Raw genomic sequence first — 21,452 nt, forward strand, 5'->3', positions numbered from 1 at the left:
TAGTACATCATCGCTCGACGCAGAAAGTCTATTACGCGCCCACAATGTCTTATTACCAGAGATCCGGCGCATCACCATATTATCTTCCACTTGAAGCCCAGCCATACCAGCACCGATACAGACGGAGCATGTCCTCACGGGTGCCGGTGCACATTCCACACGACTGGGTGTATATGAGCGACAGTCTTCACAACGATATGCGAGCGATGTTGGAGGATATGAAGACAAGGAGGAAGCAGTGGCAAGAAGAAAGAGAGAAGATGCGTGAAGCGCGGCAGGGAAGTGATACCTGAGGATGTGAGACTGTCACGTGAGACAGTGTACTACGACGTCGGTGGTAGCTGTCAGGACCAATGTAAGATACTCCGTAGGACAGTTTAGAACCTTGACAACTGAGCCAAGTCTTCCATTTGACTTGAGGTGGAGTAAAGATTCAGTGATGCTTTGTAGCACGATCCAACTCAAGCAAATACTCTGTGTCTGTAACAGAGATGTAACGAAGGCGGGTTATTCATGCCGATGATGTAGTGGCAGTAGACGGTCATGCGCCGAAATCTCTGTATGTCGAAATGAAGTTTAATTGTTGACATCTAAACGTGCCAGATCACCCGAACGATGAGGCCGTGTCAAAAAGGTGGAATCTAGAAGACGTCATGGGAACGACGCAAGTGACGAATGAACCATCAGCATCGAATTTATAAGTGCAGACTGTTCCAGTCTTACCTCTTGAGGCTTTCTACATCGAAGAAGCATGCAGTACGAGTGTAGATCATGGCTGATAAAGACATGCCCCAACGAAACGCCGTTCAATCGATACGGCCTATGGTGTCGCGGAAACTGGCGATCCATGGCATACAGTACACCGTCGGCTGACGAACATAATCGAAAAAACTGCGACCAGCGTTGCTAGGGATTCTTACGGGTATTCGCAGGATATAGCGTAATTTGAATCAACAAGCATTGGATGTGTGCACCGTTCGTCTCCAGGGGCGGTAGGGATCGCGGGATCTCTTACTGTAGTGCCAGATTGATAGGAGAGCAGTCAAAGCAGGTATTCGAGATCGAACGCGACGTAATCAGATATGTTTCGGTTAGCATTGGCCAGCGGAGTATCAATCTCGATGACCCGGGGAAAAGTATGAGTGAGGCGAATGAGGCGAATAGGCGATGCGCGAGTGGTATTTGGAATCGTAAGTCGCGGACATTCCCTCCGTATGCCATAGACTAGCTTTCGTTTGGTCGCATCCGAGTCGCTTAGGCATACACTGTGGGACATCCGGCGGTGTAACACGGACGACAACGATGGTGTCAATACCCCACTCAAGTCCTGAGTAACAACCCGTCCGCACTTCGATTGTCCTAGTGATGTTTGTGTAAGTTACTCCCTAGTTTGCTAAGCATGTATCGACACGGTAATCTATCTTACTTGCCAGAAAGAAGGATGATTGTCATCTCGCAGGCACTTTCGAGTCTTTCAGGACAATGCACAAAACCAATAAGCCTATCGCATCTCGGCACAGTCGGTCGTCAAGACGCGCGGTCGTTCTTTCTGTGCTCGACGCGCTCGCGTTGTTTGCTCTACCCTTGTTGGCGATCGGCTAGAGTCGTATTACGTGGCTGAGGTTCCGCCTGCGTCGGGGAGCCGGCGTAAACGGAGAACAGCTTTGGAAAGTAGACCACTCGCGTACTGCTAACGTGTTTTCATCATTCGTAGAACCCCACGGAGTCTATTGACATTCTGGGCCAAGGTTCACGATACGAAACGTTTGAGTGGCACTGGTGACCCTGAAGCCAACTCAACTCCCGCCGTGTGAACAAAACCTGCTTTCAGCACACGTGGAGCATTCTGTCTGCCTCAGAAATGCTCCAAGTATGGTATAAAATCAATTCATGTTCGCCAGTCTTCTTCTCACAAGATTTCGCACACTATCTTACCTTTATCCATCGCTTCGTTTTGTACAATTATCGTATCCTTCTATTGAAGGCACTGCATAGCAATGTACCAGATGGCTCCGTACAGGCGACAGAAACGCGGTTTCGGGTGGCAATATGACAACTACCCGGCTTTTGATATAGCAGCAAACTTTGGATACGGGTGGAATAGCAGCTTTGACACCCAGTACTACGACCCGCCGGGCACTGTCGAACAAGCAACACGATCACATGTAGAGGCACAGAACAAATTTGAAAAAGCAAAGGTGAAATATGAAGAAGCCAAAAAGGAATACGAAGAATGCGAGAAGAAGGGTATGTCGCCTGCCACCCGCATGTAAGGCGTAGACTGATCATACACCCACTTCTAGTCAAAGAAGCAGAACAGATGCTAAAGTTTGCAAAGTATCGCGCTCAAACTTGGTGAAATGGATGGAGCATTTCTCGAGTAGTTGCGGACAGCACAAATACTGGTGTAGGCGGAGATGGGCTTATTGGTGTCTCGGATTCCATGGAGGTGTTCTGAGTAACGTGCTTTTGCCTCATTTTATATGGTGGACTGTTGCTTTATCTCGTAAGGACTCCCGAAGCTAATTCCAGATCGGTTGAGGGTGACGATGTGCGCGGTAAGGTAGGTAGAGATTAGCTGGAGGCAATCGCAATCGTCTGGCAAGCCAGCCCAAACAGGCACGCAGCTTCCCGATACAGTGCAACGTGTCGTATACGATGACCACATGATACCAATTAAGATGCGTAATTGTGTACCTTCTTCGTTTGGCACTGCTTCTTGTGTTGTTCTGGGCGTCATCGTGAACAATGCGTCGCGCGTTTGGGTCTCGCTTTCGTTTCGTTCTTCGTTGTTTCCAGAAACCCTGTGTTAGTCAACTCACTTCCTTGAACATATAACCACCACACCTAAGCCTGCAGCGCACAATACAAGCCTCATTTTGCTCCCATCATAGCACCACCAAACCTTACAACATGACCGCTCATGCTCCTTCCACTGCTCCCGCACCTCAACCTCCCACGACCGCAGATTTATCTGGTACACGACCCATATACAAGGAACTCGAGTATGATTCTGAAGCTGAAACTTTGGTTGGGAGTGAGTCTGATGATGACGATGATGCTCACCTGGCATCGGCCAATAGTCAGCCTGCAGCTGGCTACGGAACTGCCGGGTGGCCTCCAAGTAACGAGCCCAGCGCGCCTGTTCAGGACACCATAGACGGAACCGATCGCGCACAAAAGGCAAAAGAGGTGGGAGACGCAGCTGAACGGTCTTCGTCGGCCATTGCAGATGCTAGACGAAAGCAGTATGGGGGAAAGTCTTGCCACTAGCATTAATGGCGTGAGGTGTCAACCCGATGCGAATCGTGTTTTCGAATAGAAACATTGGAGTGAAGGCGTACGGTAGAGACAACGGGCATGCTTGTGCTGCGTTGGTATGGTCGTGGAAAGCAAAGGGTGAAGTGGTTGTTGTATGTCAATGACGTCATTGTGGTTCCTTTTCGGCCGGTTCGGCTTGTCGTCTCTCGTCGCGTCGCGTCGCGTCCTCTTGAACAGATTACCAAGACCCCTCACAATCACACTCTACCTCTCAGGGAACTTTTATCCGCCTGTGCACAACTTCAGTGCCAAATTCGCTTTCTGAGTTTTTTGCTGGGTTTTGTCGAATCGCACGACCAACTCAGGTCGTGTCGCACGTCCCGTGCTCAACCGGTTCCTATGCTTCGCAGTCACCCACAACCATGCGTGCGGACACTGTCGTTCGGTGCTGTTCATCGTCTTTAATGACCTCCGATCATCGCATCATAGCAGCCTGTAAGATGACCCAATGACTTCTGGCTATCCAAGGACGTTATCCAGAGCGCTGGCGCCCGAGACGCCCGGGACACACGCTCGGGATCCATAAGCGAAACATCCTACAGCGAACTCTTCATCGTACCTGCCCCAACTACTCGGCCGCCATTCAATCTTCCAGCGTTACTGATTCCTCAGTCTTGGCAGTAGTTGTTGCTCCCAATGACAGATGCGGGGGACGGCTTGGCACATGCAGCAGCGCTATCTCGCAGCGATAAGATATACCGAAGTCTTTCCCCCACCTTTCCGCTAGGTTAAACGACTACAGGCTATGGCTATGTTTTCCATTATGGCGATAGTCTCATGCAACGAGCATACCAAGCATTCCCAACGTTACGGAACTCTCGGAACGATCGTCGTCTGCTTGAACAACACGTAGCATCCAACATTGCTTGATACCTGCTGAAGAGCAGCAGAAAGCTTGCCTTTCTGATACACATAAGGCCAATATGGACGCAGGATTTGAGAGGAAGCCCAGGAGAAAGAACAGAAAGAACGTGATTTGCTAAACGTGGAGTAGATCGGGCCGTGCTTTCCACCGGAAGTAGCCTGGCTGCGTGGATCCTACTACCTACAGGCCCCCTACACGCTCTGATCTCTTCTCTTATCGTGTAAGCCTGAGATACCATCTCTGTTCGTTGTCATTGCCGTAAGTCACTCGAGGCTTATCTAGACCGCAACGTTCCAAGGAATGTATAAATCACCGTAGGAAGATCGAGAGCTAGCAATGCCTTCCAAGGTGCATCATTGATGAACATGCGTTGCTCTCTCCTTACCTCGACGGCTCTTCTCAGTATAGTCAGCTCTTCCGCTCTGCCCTTTCTTGGATATGATCGAAGAGTAGTCCGTGGTTACTTTGACAAACGAACCGACAATGGAACGGCATACTCTTGCTTGGCCGAGGCTGCTACAACCACAGTAGCACCAAAAATCAACCCATGGGCTCCTTTGACACCGGAAGAGAATCTCGCTGTCTGGACCTTACTCCATTCTCCGACCTCCGGTCTGAACCTTACTCATCCCACCGAGGCTGTACTAACAGACAACTACGTGTACGTTACATCTCAGATAATGAGATCTGGCTGACAGGTACGCAGGTTCTGGGTAGATGCATTACATACCAACAAGAGTGAGGTGCTACCGTACATAGACGGTAATGCGACGATGCCTGCCAAGTATGCGCGTGCTATCATCTTCGAAGGTGGGAAAGCTGAGCCAGACTCCCAAGAGTACATGATCGGACCTCTCCCAGTGTCTTCAGAGACCACCATCGAGAAGTTGGATTATCTTTACAACGGCGGTGCTGGTGGCTCTGTGCCATACAACGCGCGGTATTTCGATGGCCCAAGATCCAGTGCGACGGATCCACTCATCGCATCCATCATGTCGAACATCTCAGATATAACGGCTGCTCTCTTTCAAGGAGGTGTGTACTATGGGTCAAGTGACGAAAGGTCGAATCTTTCGTTGACCTCCGGCACACCCCTCTCTTTCGACGGCACTAGCGCATTTCGCAACATCATGTTCCGTTTTCCAGGTCCGGCAACATACATGACACCTTTGGACTTCTTTCTCTTGATCGACTGCACTGGCACTGATCCTTCTCTCTATTCGCTGAAAGGATTTGTAACGAACGAAGAGTTTTACCCTACAGTCGCAGAGTTGCGGGCTGCATTCGAGGCAGGCGAGCTTGCTATGGAATACGATCAGACTCTTGACGCAAGTTGGGCTTTAGTCGATTACAAGCCAGAGTTGGGTGTGCGAGACCTCGAAGACCGGTTGGTACCGAGCACTCTCGAGATTGGAGGAAAGCGATACAAGCTTGACAAGGAAAATCAATACGTTGAGTACATGGGTTGGTCTTTCTACATGTCGTTCTCACGAACGCTTGGCATCATGTTCTATGACATCAAGTTCAAGGGCGAGCGCATTTTGTACGAGCTATCGATGCAAGAGGCCACCGCGCAATACGGTAAGTATTTCCTACACCGCTTGTTAGTTGGAAGCTGAGTCCTGGAAGGTGGCAACCAACCCAAGGCTGCTAACACAGTATACCACGACACCTACTACCAACTCGGTACCGAAATGGGTAGCTTGGTGGAAGGTTTCGACTGCCCGTGGGGATCGACATTCTGGAATATCACCTACCCGTCTTACAACACAACGCGAGTCAACACTAATGCGATCTGCATCTTCGAAACCGATATGAACTTTCCTCTCTCACGTCATCGTACGGGTGCATCCAACGACTACGGCTTTAGCAACCTCGGCAGCGTCAAGGGCGCCGGGTTGATCGTTCGCGCGATCGCAACTGTTGGCAATTACGACTACATGTTCGACTATTCCTTCCATATGGACGGTTCGCTCGAAGTTATTGTGCGTGCGTCCGGGTATCTGCAATCTAGCTTCTATTATCCGGCACAGGCGAAGTTTGGGCCGAGAATTCAACAAGCTACACAAGGCTCGCTTCACGATCACATTGTCACATACAAGGCGAACTTTGACATAGTTGGCGCTGCCAACTCACTCCAAGTGTCAGAGCTGGTAGCTGTCAATCAGTCTCAGCCATGGTTCCCCGAGCTCGGCGAATTCGAGCAAATGGAGATGAACATCTCATACATGGCTGAAGAGCAACAGTTCAACTGGGCTCCCAACAATCAGGCGATGTATGTCGTGTTGAACCCAAACGCTACGAATGCCTGGGGTGAGAAGCGCGGCTACCGGCTCGTACCTGGCCGTTCCGATATCCACCTCTCGACCCTCAACTCACCCTGGTCGCTCAAAAACTCAGAGTTCGCGAAGTCACATCTTGCCGTTACACGCCAGCACGACAACGAGCCTTTCGCAAACAGTGTCCAGAATATCAACCTCCCTTTCACACCGCAGCAAGACTTTAGCAAGTTCTTTGACGGCGAATCGGTCGAAGGTGAAGATTTGGTCATCTGGTTCAATCTGGGCATGCATCATTACACCAGGAGCGAAGATGTACCTGTGACATTGTACACAGAGGCCTACTCTAGTATCGTATTTGCACCGCAAAACTTCTTCGATAGGGCGCAAGATGGAGATTTGCTCAACCGTAGGTGGATCGAGATCGACGATGATGGAAACATGACGTTCAATGCATACGGTGTGGGGCTCGATGTTTGCCCAGTCGTCCTTGAGGAGCCTACAGCACTACTAGGCGGTGTTGGTGAGCTATAAGACGGGCTCATTTGTGGAGTAGAAGAACAAGGCTTCTTCAGCACCCTATTGTTAGCGAGAAAATCTAATGTAACTGCTGTTACACGTCATACGATGGTATCCGCTCTTGCATTGAAATCTTCTGGCTACAACAGAAACCACGTACCCATCATTCATCTTGGCTTCGCCAATGCCATCAGTCAACAGTGTGCGTAGATCGGGTGACGAGTATGAACTAATTTTGGTACATGTTGGTGATGAGCTGCCACATGTGACAAAACTGGGCTATCACTGGAGTCCTTGCAAACATTCATCACTGTGTTGTACGTGAGCACACAGTGGCAGATCTCTCAATCCTCACACAATAGAACTGGTGCTTTTCTTCTCTTCCCCTCGCTACACACACCTCATCCCTACCGCTCACCATGTACCTTCCGGTAAGCACTATCGTTACGGCTACAAGCCTCCTTGCTGTCTCCAAACTCGGTGTTTCAGACCCTGCGACAAATGATCTGTCTCTATTGACGTCTTCCGCGACTGTGGTAGCCCGTCAAGATGGTGCAAAGCCGCCGCCATCTCTTGTCACATCCATCCAGTTCGTTACATCGATAGCGTTCATAACTTCGGAACCGACTCCTGAAGTTACTGTGATACCACCTACCAAGCCTAGTACTACTGAGCTGTCTTCTTCGACCGCCAGCATTACCGACAGCATCTCTCGTCCAACATCCACCGGAACATCAGCAACCACCTCTACCACGACCCCAACCCAAACTTCAGATGCAGATGCAAAAGCTGGACCCTGGCTAAGCGCAGGCAAGATTGGCGGAATAGTCGTTGGCTCGGTCTTTGGCCTCATCTTCCTCGGTCTCATCGTCTACACTCTTTACGCTGCTTCCCGGGGCATCAACGTATGTGATTGTTTCGGCGGCTGTTGTGGCAAACATGACGACGACAACGACAACGACGAGGAAAAGAGCCGAGAGCCTTTACCCTCGCGGTCAGACGACATGTGTCCGCATCCGGGTGTCCTTGAGACTGGTCCTGGAGAGGGCTATACAGCGTATCGGCCTGCGCATCCGAGTGGCGATCACCCACCTGTTCCGCTTCCCCTGGTGCTGCCGCAGCAGATTGAGACGCAGCAGAGGCATGCTGGGAGATTGCAGAAGGGGCAGAGGGGTGTTTAGTCATGAATGGGTTATAGACTCGTAGAAGTCCTCTAGACGATAAAACGGGCGTGTCATCTGCTTCTGCATCATCGCGCAATGTTGATATAGCTCTTATTTGCCATTACCGTTGTGTCGGCGGCTGATGTAGTTATTTGTTGAGATCTGCTTGTGCGTGGGTGTTGGAGATTAGTTACCGGACGTTGGAGCAGTACAACTTCTGCATGTAGATGTGTATGTCATATTCACAATACCCAATGCTCGCTCATGCCGTATTATCGACATATCAAACCTACCCAGGTTCCAATCGTAACACTAGAATAGGCAAAAACTATGCGTCCATCTCAGTCTACCATTACCACCCACAAGCTATTTTCTAACGTTCACACTGCTCAAGTCAATTTCCACAAAGTCATGCTTCCCATCCTCTTTGACCACGTGACTATGGTGTGGAGGCAGCTCAGCCGACGAACGCGCACCAAGACTATCTCCTATATGACCGCCCTGATGGCCGTCCCCGACATATGGTGAAGGGCCGCGACGAGAGTGCTCGTGATCTACGAGCTCGGTAGTCTTGGATTTGTCCTCGGTATCTTGGTGCCGTTTGGCTGCGCGAGCCCTGCGCCATTTGAGTCCAAGGAGTAATAATGGGTAAGCGGCGATAATGCATAGAACTGCAATGGCTATGCCAATGACGATCATGCTGTGGTGGTCAAGAGGGGGCTTGGGCTCGGATCGTTCGAAGAGCTTCGCGTTAGCAGCTTGCGGCCAGGAGAAACCGGACATCTTGGACATGTTTGCTGTACTTGCAACTGTAGTTGCAGGTTGGTGTGTGTGTAATGTCGGCGATGGTTGAAAAGCTATTACCTAAAGCGTGAGTTAAAATAACCTGTCAGATCCGCTGGTAGAGGTATGCATCGTCAAGAAGCTTTGCAATGCTTTTCAAATTAAGCGAGTATTGCATCGTGTACTTGAACAATGTCGTTTGTGAATAGTGTCGCGACTCTGTTGCCTCTGTATACCGTGCGTTGTTTTCATTGCAATTGTCCAGGACCAGCGAAGCCCCACGGAAAAGCAATTCCACATGAGCCGCAGCCGTTCACACACTCCCGGTATTTCTTGCAGCTAATCACGCGTTGAGGAAACCATTGGTCATCGCATCGCTGTTCCAAACGCGTAGTCTGCTCTCCGTTTCTCCAGGAACCTTCTCCGCGTTGATCGTTGTTGAGAAGGTTGACTGGGTATCCCCGGAGGCGCACCGAGGGTGTGGCGGGTGCATGCAACGCTGCGGTGTCGCAATGCAGATCACCCGGGTGAATGCATGTTGGGGATCATTTCATGGCTATGCGACGAGCCTAGAGCCAGCCATGGTGTCGTCCAAGCGTCACGTCTCATGTATAATTGCCGCATATTAACATGTGCAGGTTGTCGGACTGGCACACGTCCTTTCCAATTGTCTAATGCGCCAGGCGGAGGATCGAATCGAATCCTACTGACGTGTCGCGACTCCTGTGTGATGCACGGTTGTGAGGTGGTTGGACGGATTTGGACAAAGGATTTTCATGCGTGGATGCGGAGTGCATATGGAACCACGCTAACTTGGGGCTCGGAAGACGCCTCCGAGGGGGTTACGCGTCCCTACGTCATTAGCGAGAACCTCACACCATGCATCGCAGCTGCATTGTTCATTGACAACAAGCGAACGCGGCTGAGTACAGGACGCAAAACAAAAAAAGATGAACGCTGGCAGCAAAATGAGATGAATTAGTTGTGGAGCAGACATCACAGATGAATTGAAGCAGAGTAATGTTGTGGGTATTTGAAATGTTTCATTGAAATGACTTATTATAAGTTTATAGACGGACTGGGTATTTTCCAGTGTTGCCGCGAACCATTCCTATCCCGCCCAGGTCTCACGAGAGACGGAGCGTGTTCAGCTCGTGGCTGATGTCGCTAGCCGATGAAAGAAGCTGTCGAAAGAGACTTTTCATGTCGATGGTTTAAGGACGACCTTGCGGGCCGAGGCACTTACAAAAGACCAGCGATGGCAAGGAGACCACCAGCAACGGCACCCATGGCAGGGACGTTGTTGTAGTCGGCAGCACCAGTGGAGCTAGCGGCAGCGGAGCTGGCAGCAGAAGCAGCAGAGCTAGCACGGCTGCCGATGGCGCTGGTAGCAGATGCGATCTCAGAGGCGCGCGAGCCAGTGGCGGTAGCGGCCTCGGACTCAAGGCTGCTAAGGGCGGCGGAGGCGTCGCTCTGGATGGAGGAGGCGATGGAGGAAGCAGCAGAGCCGGCCTCGCTGGTGAGGGACGCAGCGCCGGAACCAATGTCGGAGGTGAGTGAGCTGACGAGGGAGGCGATATCAGAGGGGGCGCCGCCGACGGCAGAGGTGACACGGGAGATGAGAGAGTCGACCTGGGCGTTGGCAACGCCGGCGGCGATGACGGCAGTGGCAATGGTGGAGAAACGCATCTTGATTGTGGTTGGGTTTGGTGGGCTGTTTGGGTGGGTAAGAGTTGGAAAGGTAGTAGTTTATGTGGTGTGGAGAGTGTGTGTGTGAGTTGTGGATGGGGGTAGAAGGGCAGGGCGAGGTGAGGGCTCTTATACCAGACGAGTGCATAACAACTAGCGTGATTCCATGTCGCCATTCGCCATAGCCCCAGCCAGCAACAAACACGGCAGTCGCAGCCCTTGCTCGGTTGCGCCTCCTCCACATTTCCTAGCCACGCAAAGCCAGTGGCCGGTGACGCCACATGGCTCGCACTGGCCGTGTGCTTGACTGGATGCGGCGAACCATCGCAGCCCCATCCCAGTCATCGGCACCCGTTCCTGCTTTTTCCAGAGAAGCTTGATCCAAAGCCCTTTCACCGTCTGAGCCTATGACGTCGTTTGTCGCCCCTCCAATTCGTCCGCTCTGCAATGTATCGAGATTAACTGGGGGCGGGAGGCAGTGCCATCGAGCACCAAGGCCCGCTGCAGTCGTCCTGCAATGCCCCGTCTCATGCGTTTGGCTGAAAGACGGACGGCGAGGCCATGCCCACACGCCACTCTGGGCCACGATGAGGCGCCCAAACATGCTATTTCCAGCGTTGCACGTTGCCGTGATCAACTTACTCTGAAACAAGTAAGCACTTGTCTTGTCGCCTGGCCAAGCTTTCCGACCGCCAGCGCGATTAACGCGACGTGGAACTCGAGGTCCCTGGTTGCAGATTCAATTCGGCCGACATACAGCCAGTGACCGCTATAGCAACCAGCAGCACCCGACTCTCTAGCCCAACGTTTTCGTGTCTCGATGCTCAGCTCTTTGCATATGTACCACGATGCTGTACATGCGCGCGGCCCACCTGCTGTCAAGGCAACCAGGCCAGCAGTCACCGCCGCTTCCATCTAGGGGCCCCGGAGCTGGGTGCGCCTTTTGCCTTTCAAGGTGCCCATGAGACAAGCATGTCGTCATTGCCCGACCTTCTCTTGTGTTCCGAAGCCACCAATTTCTGAGACGGCCAACGCTCCCCCCGAAACCCGGGCGCACGTCACTGCAGAGGCCGAGACGACGGCTATGACGAAGAGTAATCTTGGATGAACACGGTGGTTCGAGCAGACGGTGAATTCGAGGCGGCAAGGCAGGACTGGCGGTGCCTGGCCACGCATCCCTACTCGGGTATTCGCGTCGCAACCCTGTCCCGATTAGCGCCAAGCCCGTCCTTGCCGGTACCCCAAAGCTAGCCCACCGCATTCGCCCATTTGCCATGGGATTTCATCAGAACTTCTTCATCTTTCGATCGTCGGTTCTCGTTCCCGACGCGCGTTGTTGATGTCACTTCTGTTCCTCTAGCATGGTTCGAGTCACGACGTTTTTCCGGCCCCGACGCCGCCCACTTCCCCCTTTGCCGCGCGCTTTTCCATTGCCATGACTAAGAGTATTCGTCGCGCCCCCACGAGACTCGCATTGACAAATGCCACAGCAGGTATTATGCCACGAGACGCGTGCTTAGCACATTCTCTTTCCCACGAACACGTGGAACCCCTCTTGTCATCGCTGGAGACGTTTCGATTCGTCGTAGGGAGCACACGTCGCTCCTGTTTTACAGGCCCGGGCGATTTAGCCTCTTCCAGCTACTAAGCTGACGGCTACTGTAGTGTTCGCAGGTTGAGCTACCAAGTGGGCTGACAGGTCGTCTCGCAGTCAAGCTGATTTAGTTATACAAGAGACGTTGAGCCGTTGCTGACATCTTTGGTTAGCGCCTACTTCGCTTACTCACTTGCTTGCCTGATCCAACTCAGCGATAACCAGGCAATATCCGTATCTTTTCCTCCATCTCACAAACATGTGCGTGCGACATGCACCCCTACTTCTTGTCCCAACCCCCGATGGTCTTGATCAATACTCTCCTGAATGGCTCCATTGTTCATGAAAAAGGCTGCTACCATCCCTTTTCAGTCTTGGGGTGCCTGATGCCAATACAGAGGGCGTCGTCGTAGCCGCTGAGGCTGTACACCAACATCATGTGTGACAGCGCATCGTAACAACACCAAATAAGAGCTCGTGTGGCCCGCCTCAAGCGCTAGAAGAACACATTGAGTGGAGACATGTTACCTTTTCGGCGCTCCTCTCGCTTTTCCACGCCCGTTTTATTTAATTCCGACAGAGCACGGTCGCATTTCACTCAGATTTGTCATGGGCTAGTACAGCACATTGCCCTCTTGAAGTCGCATGAGAGTGTAGGAACACATCTTTATCACCATCTTTGGGGCGCATGCCAGACTCTGATCAAGTGCGATGGATTTAAGAAACAAGACAGTCGACCCATTAACCCGCTGAGCCACATTCTTCACGTCAAGGTACGCACCATTTGCAGCAAGCGCAGGAGGCTTCCACATGTGGGCTACCAAGGCTGTGATCGCTTGAGACCCATACAGATGGCGCTTAGTTGCATACGACTGGAATGTAGTGCTCAGCATTCCGGTAAAGGGCTTTGTTAGCTGGAATCCTTCTTATCTGCATAACCAGTTCAGAGCCTGCCTGAATCGTCTTGTTGATGGCTCCTGTTTGTATACCAACGCTGTGACAGTTAGGCTGAGTACGACAGCACAACCATGGCCATGTTATCCACCACTGCAGAACCTTCCGCCCACACGTCTTCACCAAAGCACCGCGCCGCTCAGATCATGACATCCCCGACAAACTCTGGCACGGACGACGGCCGTTCGCTCTCAACCCCAACCGCGATCGGAATCGGCGTCGCTATCGGCATCGTCGGTACCGTATTTATCCTAGTTATAACACTATTACTCCATCGTGCATGGACACTCCGTCGCCCACAGCCTACAAGAGGATACCGGCAGGCCAAGCTTTGGAAGGGCTTTGAGCCAGTCACACCTAGCACGGCAAGAACGACCTTTGTCGGAACCAGAATGACAAATATATACTTGACGGAGCTGCCGACACCAGTCACGCCTGCATTCCTCATGAGTCCGCCGCTGCAAAGAGGGGAAGAGCATGAGTATGAGAATAGGGATCGACGGCACAGCGAGCCTGCTTGATAGCAGTGTATAATTTTCAGAACGGATCCGATGCCTGCAGTGTACTGATTCCACGAACATACCCTCGCAAATACGATTTCAACGACCAACGCAAAACAATACCAGCCACCAATCTGAAATGGAAGCGCCTATCCATTCCCTTTCCAGATTCCCGACAACGCATCCTTGAACATGGTTCTCCAGGATTAGTGCTCGAATTCGACTTGTCCTCAACTGCCACTACACCTGACCACCCTCTGTTCATTCGTAGGTCTTTCAGGAGAGCTCGGATTCGCTTTCTTCGATTGCAGGTCTCCTCACCTTGGACAGGGCACCAACGGAGCCGCTTCGATGGCGCTTGGCCTGCGATTGCCGCCGCTTGCTCTTGAAGCTTCTTGATCATCTCGCGCGCTGTTGCAAGCTCCACCTTTAGACGGCCGTTCTCATAAGTCAGACGCTCGATCCCAGATTTGAGTGCGATCTCGGATCCAGGTTCTTTAGCAGGTGGCTCTGCGACCAGTTTTTCCGGAGCACATCCCAGCGCGGGGAGTTCAGCTCGGATTCCTCTGACCAAACATGCAATCTGGATTCTGATGTGAAATGAGCCTGACCAAATCTGCCTTGTGCTGCAGGCTGATACCACCACGCCTTGCAAAGGTGGCAGCTGGGGCACTATCAACTTCTCCTATTGGGTACAGTTGGCCATCTTGATGGTCAGCTGCAAGGGTGGTATCGAAGTAGGTCGAGAAGTAGGAAACAGTAAAAAGGTGAGTTCGATTGCCAAAGTTATCGGCGCGCGTCGTCCACGCAAAAGTATACCGGCTAACTGCAGTAGGTAGGCGCGTCGGAGTAAAGGCCAAGTGACGACCGTCTACAGGAGCAAATGGAGGGCAGCATGTTGAGAACTATGCATCAGATGGCAGCAATCTCTGATCTTGCGTCCCATATAGAGTACGAATCGTGGGAAAATTCAGCATATATACAATTCGAAATGCAAGCGGCACGATACCGTTACATTGTCCAATTGCAGAACCTGAGAAGAGGAACAAGAGGCAAAAGCCATCTTACAGACTAGCGTGTCCGTCACTATTGCGAGCTTGCTACTGATTTGGTCCATCAGCATCTTACGGAGTTCAACATGTTACCCACATTTACTAGAACATGTATTGCTAGAGCAATCAAAAAGCACGACAAGTCTGATAAAGCAAGCGACATTGCTGGATCAGTTCTGCTGTTGTGCGACGACAATGTCATATGGACCAGATTCCCATTTATGATGTTGTAAGTGGAGAAATCATGCGTGCTATCGATAGCGATGATCTGCCCCACCTGCCATGGCCACAAAACTTTGCAAAAAGAAAACCGTGATCCCACTTGAGCTCTGCAAAGAGCTGGCATCGTGGTGAGCAAAAAAGCGACCGATGTGGGACTCGAACTATGGTCTGATTAGTATCTATGTTTGGAACGGTTAGTGGGATGAACTTACCCCACAGCCTCAGCCTTAGGAGGGCTGCGCGCTACCATTGCGCCAACCGGCCAGATGCTTCTTATTGGAGAAACCACGAGTGTATCTATATATATTGTAATAGCAAATGTCCACCAGGAAAGCATCCTGAACGAACAGCACACGTGCTTCAAGACATCGCTCTTTCAACCTAAATCGGCCAAGCTCGGCTCTCGACATTCGGTCCATTCATAATGATGAGACTTCTTTCTCCAGGGTCCGATAACTGAACCTTCTACAAGAACACAAAGAACCAAGACCAAAATGACTACACATACATGTCCGTGATGGCATTTCTCAAATACTATTCCCCAACTTTCACTATATACCCGTTTCGTAGTAACACACTCGCTATTTGAACAAGGAACCGCCAAACCAAAGTATCGTAAAACATGGCCAGAACATAGATGCGTAACCATCAACCCGTCACTTCCCCCCAAGTCCTCATGATCAAAGCGCGATCAAGCACTCTCGGCCCTTCCACTACTGTTGCTACTACCTTCGCGACTACTCCTCCTCTTTCCGACCAGTCGAACCGGCGGTCTCATATCGCTTCTCCCCTCAGTCGCAGCCTCATACCCCCTATCTTCATCCATCTCACTCATGCTCGACGCATTACTCAACATACTGGTTCTCTTGCTTTGCCAGGGTAGATTCCCCTCACTAGGCGTACTAGGTCGAGAGCCCACGCTACTTCTCTGTGGCGGTTGTCTTGCCGACTGCGCGTTACCCTGTGTGATGGTCGAGCTGGAGCGGAGAGAAGACTTGCGGCTGGTAGTTGTACTGGTGGACGTGTTACTCCATCGACGCTCACGGCTTTCGGCAGGCCGGAGACGACCGTCCAAGTCGAGGTCCGGGGTGGGTGTTGTGCTTCGCGAGGAGCTACGGGAATGTGATCCGTCCCTTCCTCTGGGGGTTTGCAGCAGACTTTGTCGCCGTTTCCGTGAGCCCGAGTGCGAGAGGCTGTGGCTGTGACCGTGGAGATGGCCGCTCTTTTCTACGTCGGCGCTTCGCCCGCTGAGACCGCGGGCGCGCTTCCAGCCTCGCCAGCCGGTCCACCATAGCCAGCCTCCCTCTTCCCTTGCAATCTCGCGTTGTCTGGCGCGGACGCGTTTCCGCAGCTCTGCTCGTCGCTCGTTTTCCGTGGCCCAATATTCGTTCCTGTAAACTTCCCACTCTTGGCGGAAGTCGGGTGTGAAGGGCTTCGGGAGGAGGAGGAGCTTGATGTAGTCGCCTCCCGGTGCAATGTCTTCCTCGGCGTATTCTTTGCCGTCTTCGACGATGCGATGGCGGGGTCGGCCGCCGTCCAAAGCATGCTTGTTTTCCTGCGCAACGTTGATGAAGTGGTAGGAACTGCCGCCCTGCTCTCCACCCCACAGGCCACCGGAGAAGGGCACGACAAAGCGACCCCATTCCACCAGCTCTCTCCACCACGGCCCCCGTATGACGACAATCTTGGCATTCATGCCTCTGAGGCCTCGATTTGCAACGCCGATCCACCGGCGCGGCCATCTCACTCCTCTCTCCCATTGTCCAGTGGCCCAAAAGAGCAGCGCGGTGACGACGCCAGTTATGAAGCCAACCTTTTGCAGCATATCAACGAGCCAGTACTGTGACCCTCCAATACCTTTGCCGTCCTCTCGTGGGCGCAGCCACAGCAGGTAGAAGCAGAAGCCTATCCATACTGCCAACAGCGTGAGGACGAACGTGTTCTGCCGCCGGCGGGCGCGCAGGGTAAGATACTGGCTGCGAAGACTGGCTTCGAGTATGAGGAGGTTCAGGTAGATCTGCGGCGGCGACGAGGGGAGGAGGGACGTCGGGTCGCTGAGGACGGGGGGTCGCGGCGTCTTGATGGTGGGCAGGCGGCCGTTGTTGGCATTGTGGGGTGTGTCTTGGAGGATGGAAGCAGAGTACGGCGGCGGGTCGCGCTCGACGCTTTCAGCGACCCTGTTCAGGCTTGTGCTCGGCGGCGGTGCACCTTTGACAATCTGGTCGAGTGTCTGCGGCGCCATCAATTACTTCTCTCCACCGTCAAATGATGTCGTGTTGGCGGTGCGTATGGCAATGACATGTGAATGCGACACGGGCGGCGGCTATGTAGATGGTGGTGCGGGTATGCTATGCGTGACTCGAGTCTGTCTTCTACTTGCTCTTCTTCTTCTCTCTGTCATCATCAGACGAGTCGCGTACACGTTCAGCAGAATGCGCAGCGCGTCGGGAGGGGTACTCGTGCCTATATCGAGCGAATGCTGTGTTTCCGGCGCGAGTCGGTCAGCCGCTCCGATGATGCACCTGTCTCGCTTAGCCGGAGCGGTGAAGACATGGATTGCTGGCATACAACTCTACCCCACAATGCTAGCTCCGTATAGGCAGGCTCATTCACTGAGATGGCTGCCACCACCTTAGCCCTGCAGCAGTCACCACCAGTTTCGACGGAACGGAGCGGGGGTGAAATATGCAGGGGCTCATGTGAGATCGTCTTGCGGAAGTGAGGGGTCCCTTTCACCCATGCAAATCAACCACACGGGTGGGTCGACGTGGAGAGGGCATCACGAAGTATGCGTGGAAGAATATCTGGTGTTGAAGAGACTCTATACTGAGACACAGTGGCATGATCCAACATGCCCAAACTTGGAACGCTATACCGAGACCAAACGCCAAACAATGCAAATCCTTCTAACACGCAGACTTCTATGCATGACCCCGCCCTTGCTCTCTCCGTCTAACTTCGTTCATCTCTTCCAACATGACGCGGTTGAACTGCTCCCAGCCATCCAGGTACACGTGGTGGCCGGCCTTGTGAATGATAACCACCTTGCCTATGCCATGGTCGTTCTTCTTTTCCTCGGCCGATGCGTTTGCTAGCAGGCGCTCACGTTCTTGCCTCATCTTCTCCTCGGCCGCATACCCGCCAGCCACGTCCATCCAGTCGTTCTCTCCATACATGAAAATGACTGGGTAGCCTGTCTCGCGTTGCGCGGTAGAACTACCGGCGGCATCGCCGTCTGCGGTAGGTCTCTCATGCGGTTGTATATATTGTCTACCGACAGCCTGGATTCTTCGAATCATGGGGCTGCGAGCGAAAGCACCAGGGGCGAGCAGGTAGGAAAGCGCATACTCGGAACTACCCCGCTGGCGGAACAGAGCGTAGCTGTAGTCGTGCAGGGCCTGTGCCTCCTCCTCTGGTAATTGCGAGAAGCGGCGTGAGGTCCAGCCTGACACGAGACGAGGACCGAGAGGTCCTGACCAACGCACAAAAGTAAAGGGTGAGACCATATTGGCCTCCCAGAGAGAATACAGCCACCACGGCAATCGCCTTTTTGGTGGTTGTTTGGCCTCTTTTATGATGTCGGCTGCGTAGTGTTAGCAAAATGCAAGAATTCCATCAATGATCAACGTACCATTCTTCGTCCGCTGGTTCATGAAATTGTTGTTGTCCGCTGTCGATGGCTGCACGCCATTCTGGTTCGTCTCGGCGGCATCCTGAGTGAACTCATTCGCCATGGTTGAGTCTTGTGGATCAGGCATCTCCTCGTCGACTGCATACGGGTCTTCCGGAATACCAACCGGAGACGCAAGAATCAACTTGTTGAGATGTCCCGGGTACTTGAGCGCATAAGCAACAGCCAGGTACCCTCCTAGGCTGTGTCCCAGCAATGTGAACTTGTCCAGGCCCCTCTTTATCCGCCACTCCTCGAGCGCATCCACGAACCACGACTCGGTCTCTGCGATCTTGCCCTCCTTGTCCTTGGCATGGATCTTGAAGTTTGGCCGACTGCTCCGGCCCATGCCGAGAAGGTCCAGCGCAAAGACTTTCCAGCCCTCGGCACGCGACAACGACTCGAAGTTGCGGTAAAAGAAGCCCAGTCCAGCGCCGTACCCGTGTAGCATGACCAAGTTGTTCTCCACCTCTTCGCCCAGTCGCTCCACGGAGAACTCATTCAGTGCACGATCCTTACCACTGAGCTGAACCATTTGCGAGTTCCATCTCCGCGGTCCGTACGGGTCGTTGGTGGCGTTCGTCGTCGTCTGGTCCTCGGGGTGCTTGGGTGGTGCATGAAGGTCTGCGGATGACGGGGTGGCCGAAGCAGGTGTGGAGCCTGTTTGCGTATGTGTGGGCGGGCTCTGGAGATGCGGAATGTAAGATAGGACGCGATGCTCGGTTCTGGAGGTTGGCGCAGGTCAGTATACATATGCCATATGCCTCTTTGCAGGACATTACTCACGCCATGGGCGATAGTCCGGCCCACCACTGGTCGAAGCCCGACTTGGCTGATAGGGGGAACCACTTGGAGAATCTGCCCTGTGCCTCTCCCTGCTCCTTTGCGCGTTGGCTCGCCAGCATGGCCTGCTGGCCGCCCTGCCTCGCCTCTTCAGCCTCGTGTCCTGCCATTGTCGAATTCGCTTTGCTCTCGATTTTGATCGGCGTGCTCAGGCTCAGACTGATGTAACTTGCGCCACCAAATCCCACGCTCTTGTGTATGAGGCTCCGTGCGCTGGGTCGGGCTAGGCAACTTCGTAGCATTCGCAGGCGCGCAGAGAGCAACAAGGAGTGGGAGACGCGGAAGACAAAAGGCGAAAAGTGCTGTGAAGGCGGAATGGTGGCGGTGTTATATCGTGTCGCAGAGCGCCCTTGAAGGCGCCGCCCGCGACGAATTTGTTTTGGTACAGGAATGTTGACGTAGGCTCTGGACGAGTTACGGTGGCGGAAACGCGATTGTGACGCGGAGATAAGAGGGCCGATGTCGACTGCGCGTGTCGGACGAGAAATCTGGCCGCCCCCGATGCTACACAATCGAATACGCTGGACGGCGATGGATGCACGTCTGACATGAGATGTCGAGATTCAAATCTGATATGGACCATGGAGATTCAACAAGTCGCGACTGACATGGCTATCCGCTACCCCCGACTACCCCACTACAAGGGTCGTGCTAATATGCTCGAGCTGCGAGGCTCAACACTCCATCGCCCGCATACTCCTACCCTCTGACCTATCACATGCCCCAGACCCACCACACCGCGATCAGGGTCAGATACTTCACGCTCGTGATTTGCATGCCTGGCCTCGTGATCCATTGTTCCATGGTTACCGCCTTGGGCATAGTAACCTTAATGTGGTAATTAGATTTGTTTATTGTCATATATCGTCATTTCGTGCCCAGCGCCGTGCCACAAACTCCGTCTCAAATGCAAATGTCCTGCATGCATCAATACAATAGTATACACTCGACATGTCTTCTCCTCGAGCATCCAGCCCTGTCCTGAGGTCCTCGATCCAGCGCAATCTTCATCTTCTTCACAGGTCCATCGCGCGTGAGAAAAAGCGGCTTGTAAGCGCTGCATCGTAGCGTGTAGCCGCCAGGTTGAATCCTTGCGAATTCGACATTCTCGTGGCTGTGATTTGTTGGTCTCGTCTTACATCATCTCAAACTCGCTGACTGATCCTCGAGTTGTACGCCGTCTTGGCGTGGCGTCAGGGTACCGTCAGTCGAATCGGACCAGCTGTGGCTGCATCGTCGTGGTTCCGCCAGTCGTGATCATCCTCATGGGAATTTTTGCCGACTGGAAAGTTTATACGTGTCGCTTCTTCTTGAATCCTCACACAAATGGCTTGGGCTCCTGCGCATACGTGATCGTGTTGGCACTGACCACGCTGTTCAAACTCATACGCGTGCCCCTGGGGTCGACTACACTGCCAGGCCTTTGGTGCTTGTGCAGACGTCCAGGGTTGCTTGAGCTTCCTGTATCGGTTCTGTACTGGTTGGAAAATGGTCGTTGTGGAGGTGCGACACCAGGCTTCTCATACAGCGTCTCTTCGCTTGCGGGCGCTTGGTTCAATACACTCTGGGGCTCTGGGCGACGCTTTCGCTTGATGCAGCAGCAGTTACGGCCGTATGGGTAGGCCCAGAAGAGATAGCAAACTGTCCAGATCAAGACAATGCATGGTACGACTCCCAGGCACACAATGAGGGCGATGGCTGTTGCCGAGATTCCACCACTGCCACTAGAGTCTTCTAAGAAGCGTGCTTGGAGGTGGGCGATAGCGGGCATGGTTGTCGTAAGAGACTGTTGTTCGGCGGGGTGAGGGTTCGACGTTTGGTTTGGCGGTGAGGCTTTGGTGTTATGCGTGATGTCAATGGCAGGGAGAAGTCACAGTCGGAACAAGTCAAGAGGTGTGGAAGCGACTAGGGTAGATTGAATACGGAGGGTTGTGAAGCGACAGTTGGGCGCGGGAGCGTCTAGAACGATGGATAGGTACTGAAACACAGAGCATGACA

General features: G+C 52.8%; 5 protein-coding genes across 5 annotated transcripts; 2 read left to right on the top strand and 3 right to left on the bottom strand.

Annotated features, from left to right (window-relative positions):
* Positions 1-4,551: 4,551 nt before the first annotated feature.
* ACET3X_006214 (uncharacterized protein) lies at positions 4,552-6,999 on the top strand (the record flags this gene model as incomplete). The annotated part of the gene is made up of 3 exons (XM_069452400.1): positions 4,552-4,847; positions 4,893-5,767; positions 5,816-6,999. The coding sequence occupies 3 exons, from the start codon at positions 4,552-4,554 to the stop codon at positions 6,997-6,999; spliced, it is 2,355 nt and encodes a 784-aa protein (XP_069306574.1).
* A 404-nt stretch (positions 7,000-7,403) lies between these two features.
* On the top strand, positions 7,404-8,165 carry ACET3X_006215 (uncharacterized protein; the record flags this gene model as incomplete). The annotated part of the gene is made up of 1 exon (XM_069452401.1): positions 7,404-8,165. The coding sequence occupies one exon, from the start codon at positions 7,404-7,406 to the stop codon at positions 8,163-8,165; it is 762 nt and encodes a 253-aa protein (XP_069306575.1).
* A 1,607-nt stretch (positions 8,166-9,772) lies between these two features.
* Positions 9,773-10,619, bottom strand: ACET3X_006216 (uncharacterized protein; the record flags this gene model as incomplete). Its single annotated transcript, XM_069452403.1, has 2 exons — positions 9,773-9,782; positions 10,177-10,619. The coding sequence occupies 2 exons, from the start codon at positions 10,617-10,619 to the stop codon at positions 9,773-9,775; spliced, it is 453 nt and encodes a 150-aa protein (XP_069306576.1).
* Positions 10,620-15,632: 5,013 nt separating this feature from the next.
* On the bottom strand, positions 15,633-17,183 carry ACET3X_006217 (uncharacterized protein; the record flags this gene model as incomplete). The annotated part of the gene is made up of 1 exon (XM_069452404.1): positions 15,633-17,183. The coding sequence occupies one exon, from the start codon at positions 17,181-17,183 to the stop codon at positions 15,633-15,635; it is 1,551 nt and encodes a 516-aa protein (XP_069306577.1).
* A 679-nt stretch (positions 17,184-17,862) lies between these two features.
* Positions 17,863-19,564, bottom strand: ACET3X_006218 (uncharacterized protein; the record flags this gene model as incomplete). Its single annotated transcript, XM_069452405.1, has 3 exons — positions 17,863-18,524; positions 18,573-19,336; positions 19,398-19,564. The coding sequence occupies 3 exons, from the start codon at positions 19,562-19,564 to the stop codon at positions 17,863-17,865; spliced, it is 1,593 nt and encodes a 530-aa protein (XP_069306578.1).
* Between the last annotated feature and the right edge of the window lie 1,888 nt (positions 19,565-21,452).

Source organism: Alternaria dauci, chromosome 5, assembly GCF_042100115.1.
Source record: "Alternaria dauci strain A2016 chromosome 5, whole genome shotgun sequence".
Classification (NCBI taxonomy): domain Eukaryota; kingdom Fungi; phylum Ascomycota; class Dothideomycetes; order Pleosporales; family Pleosporaceae; genus Alternaria; species Alternaria dauci.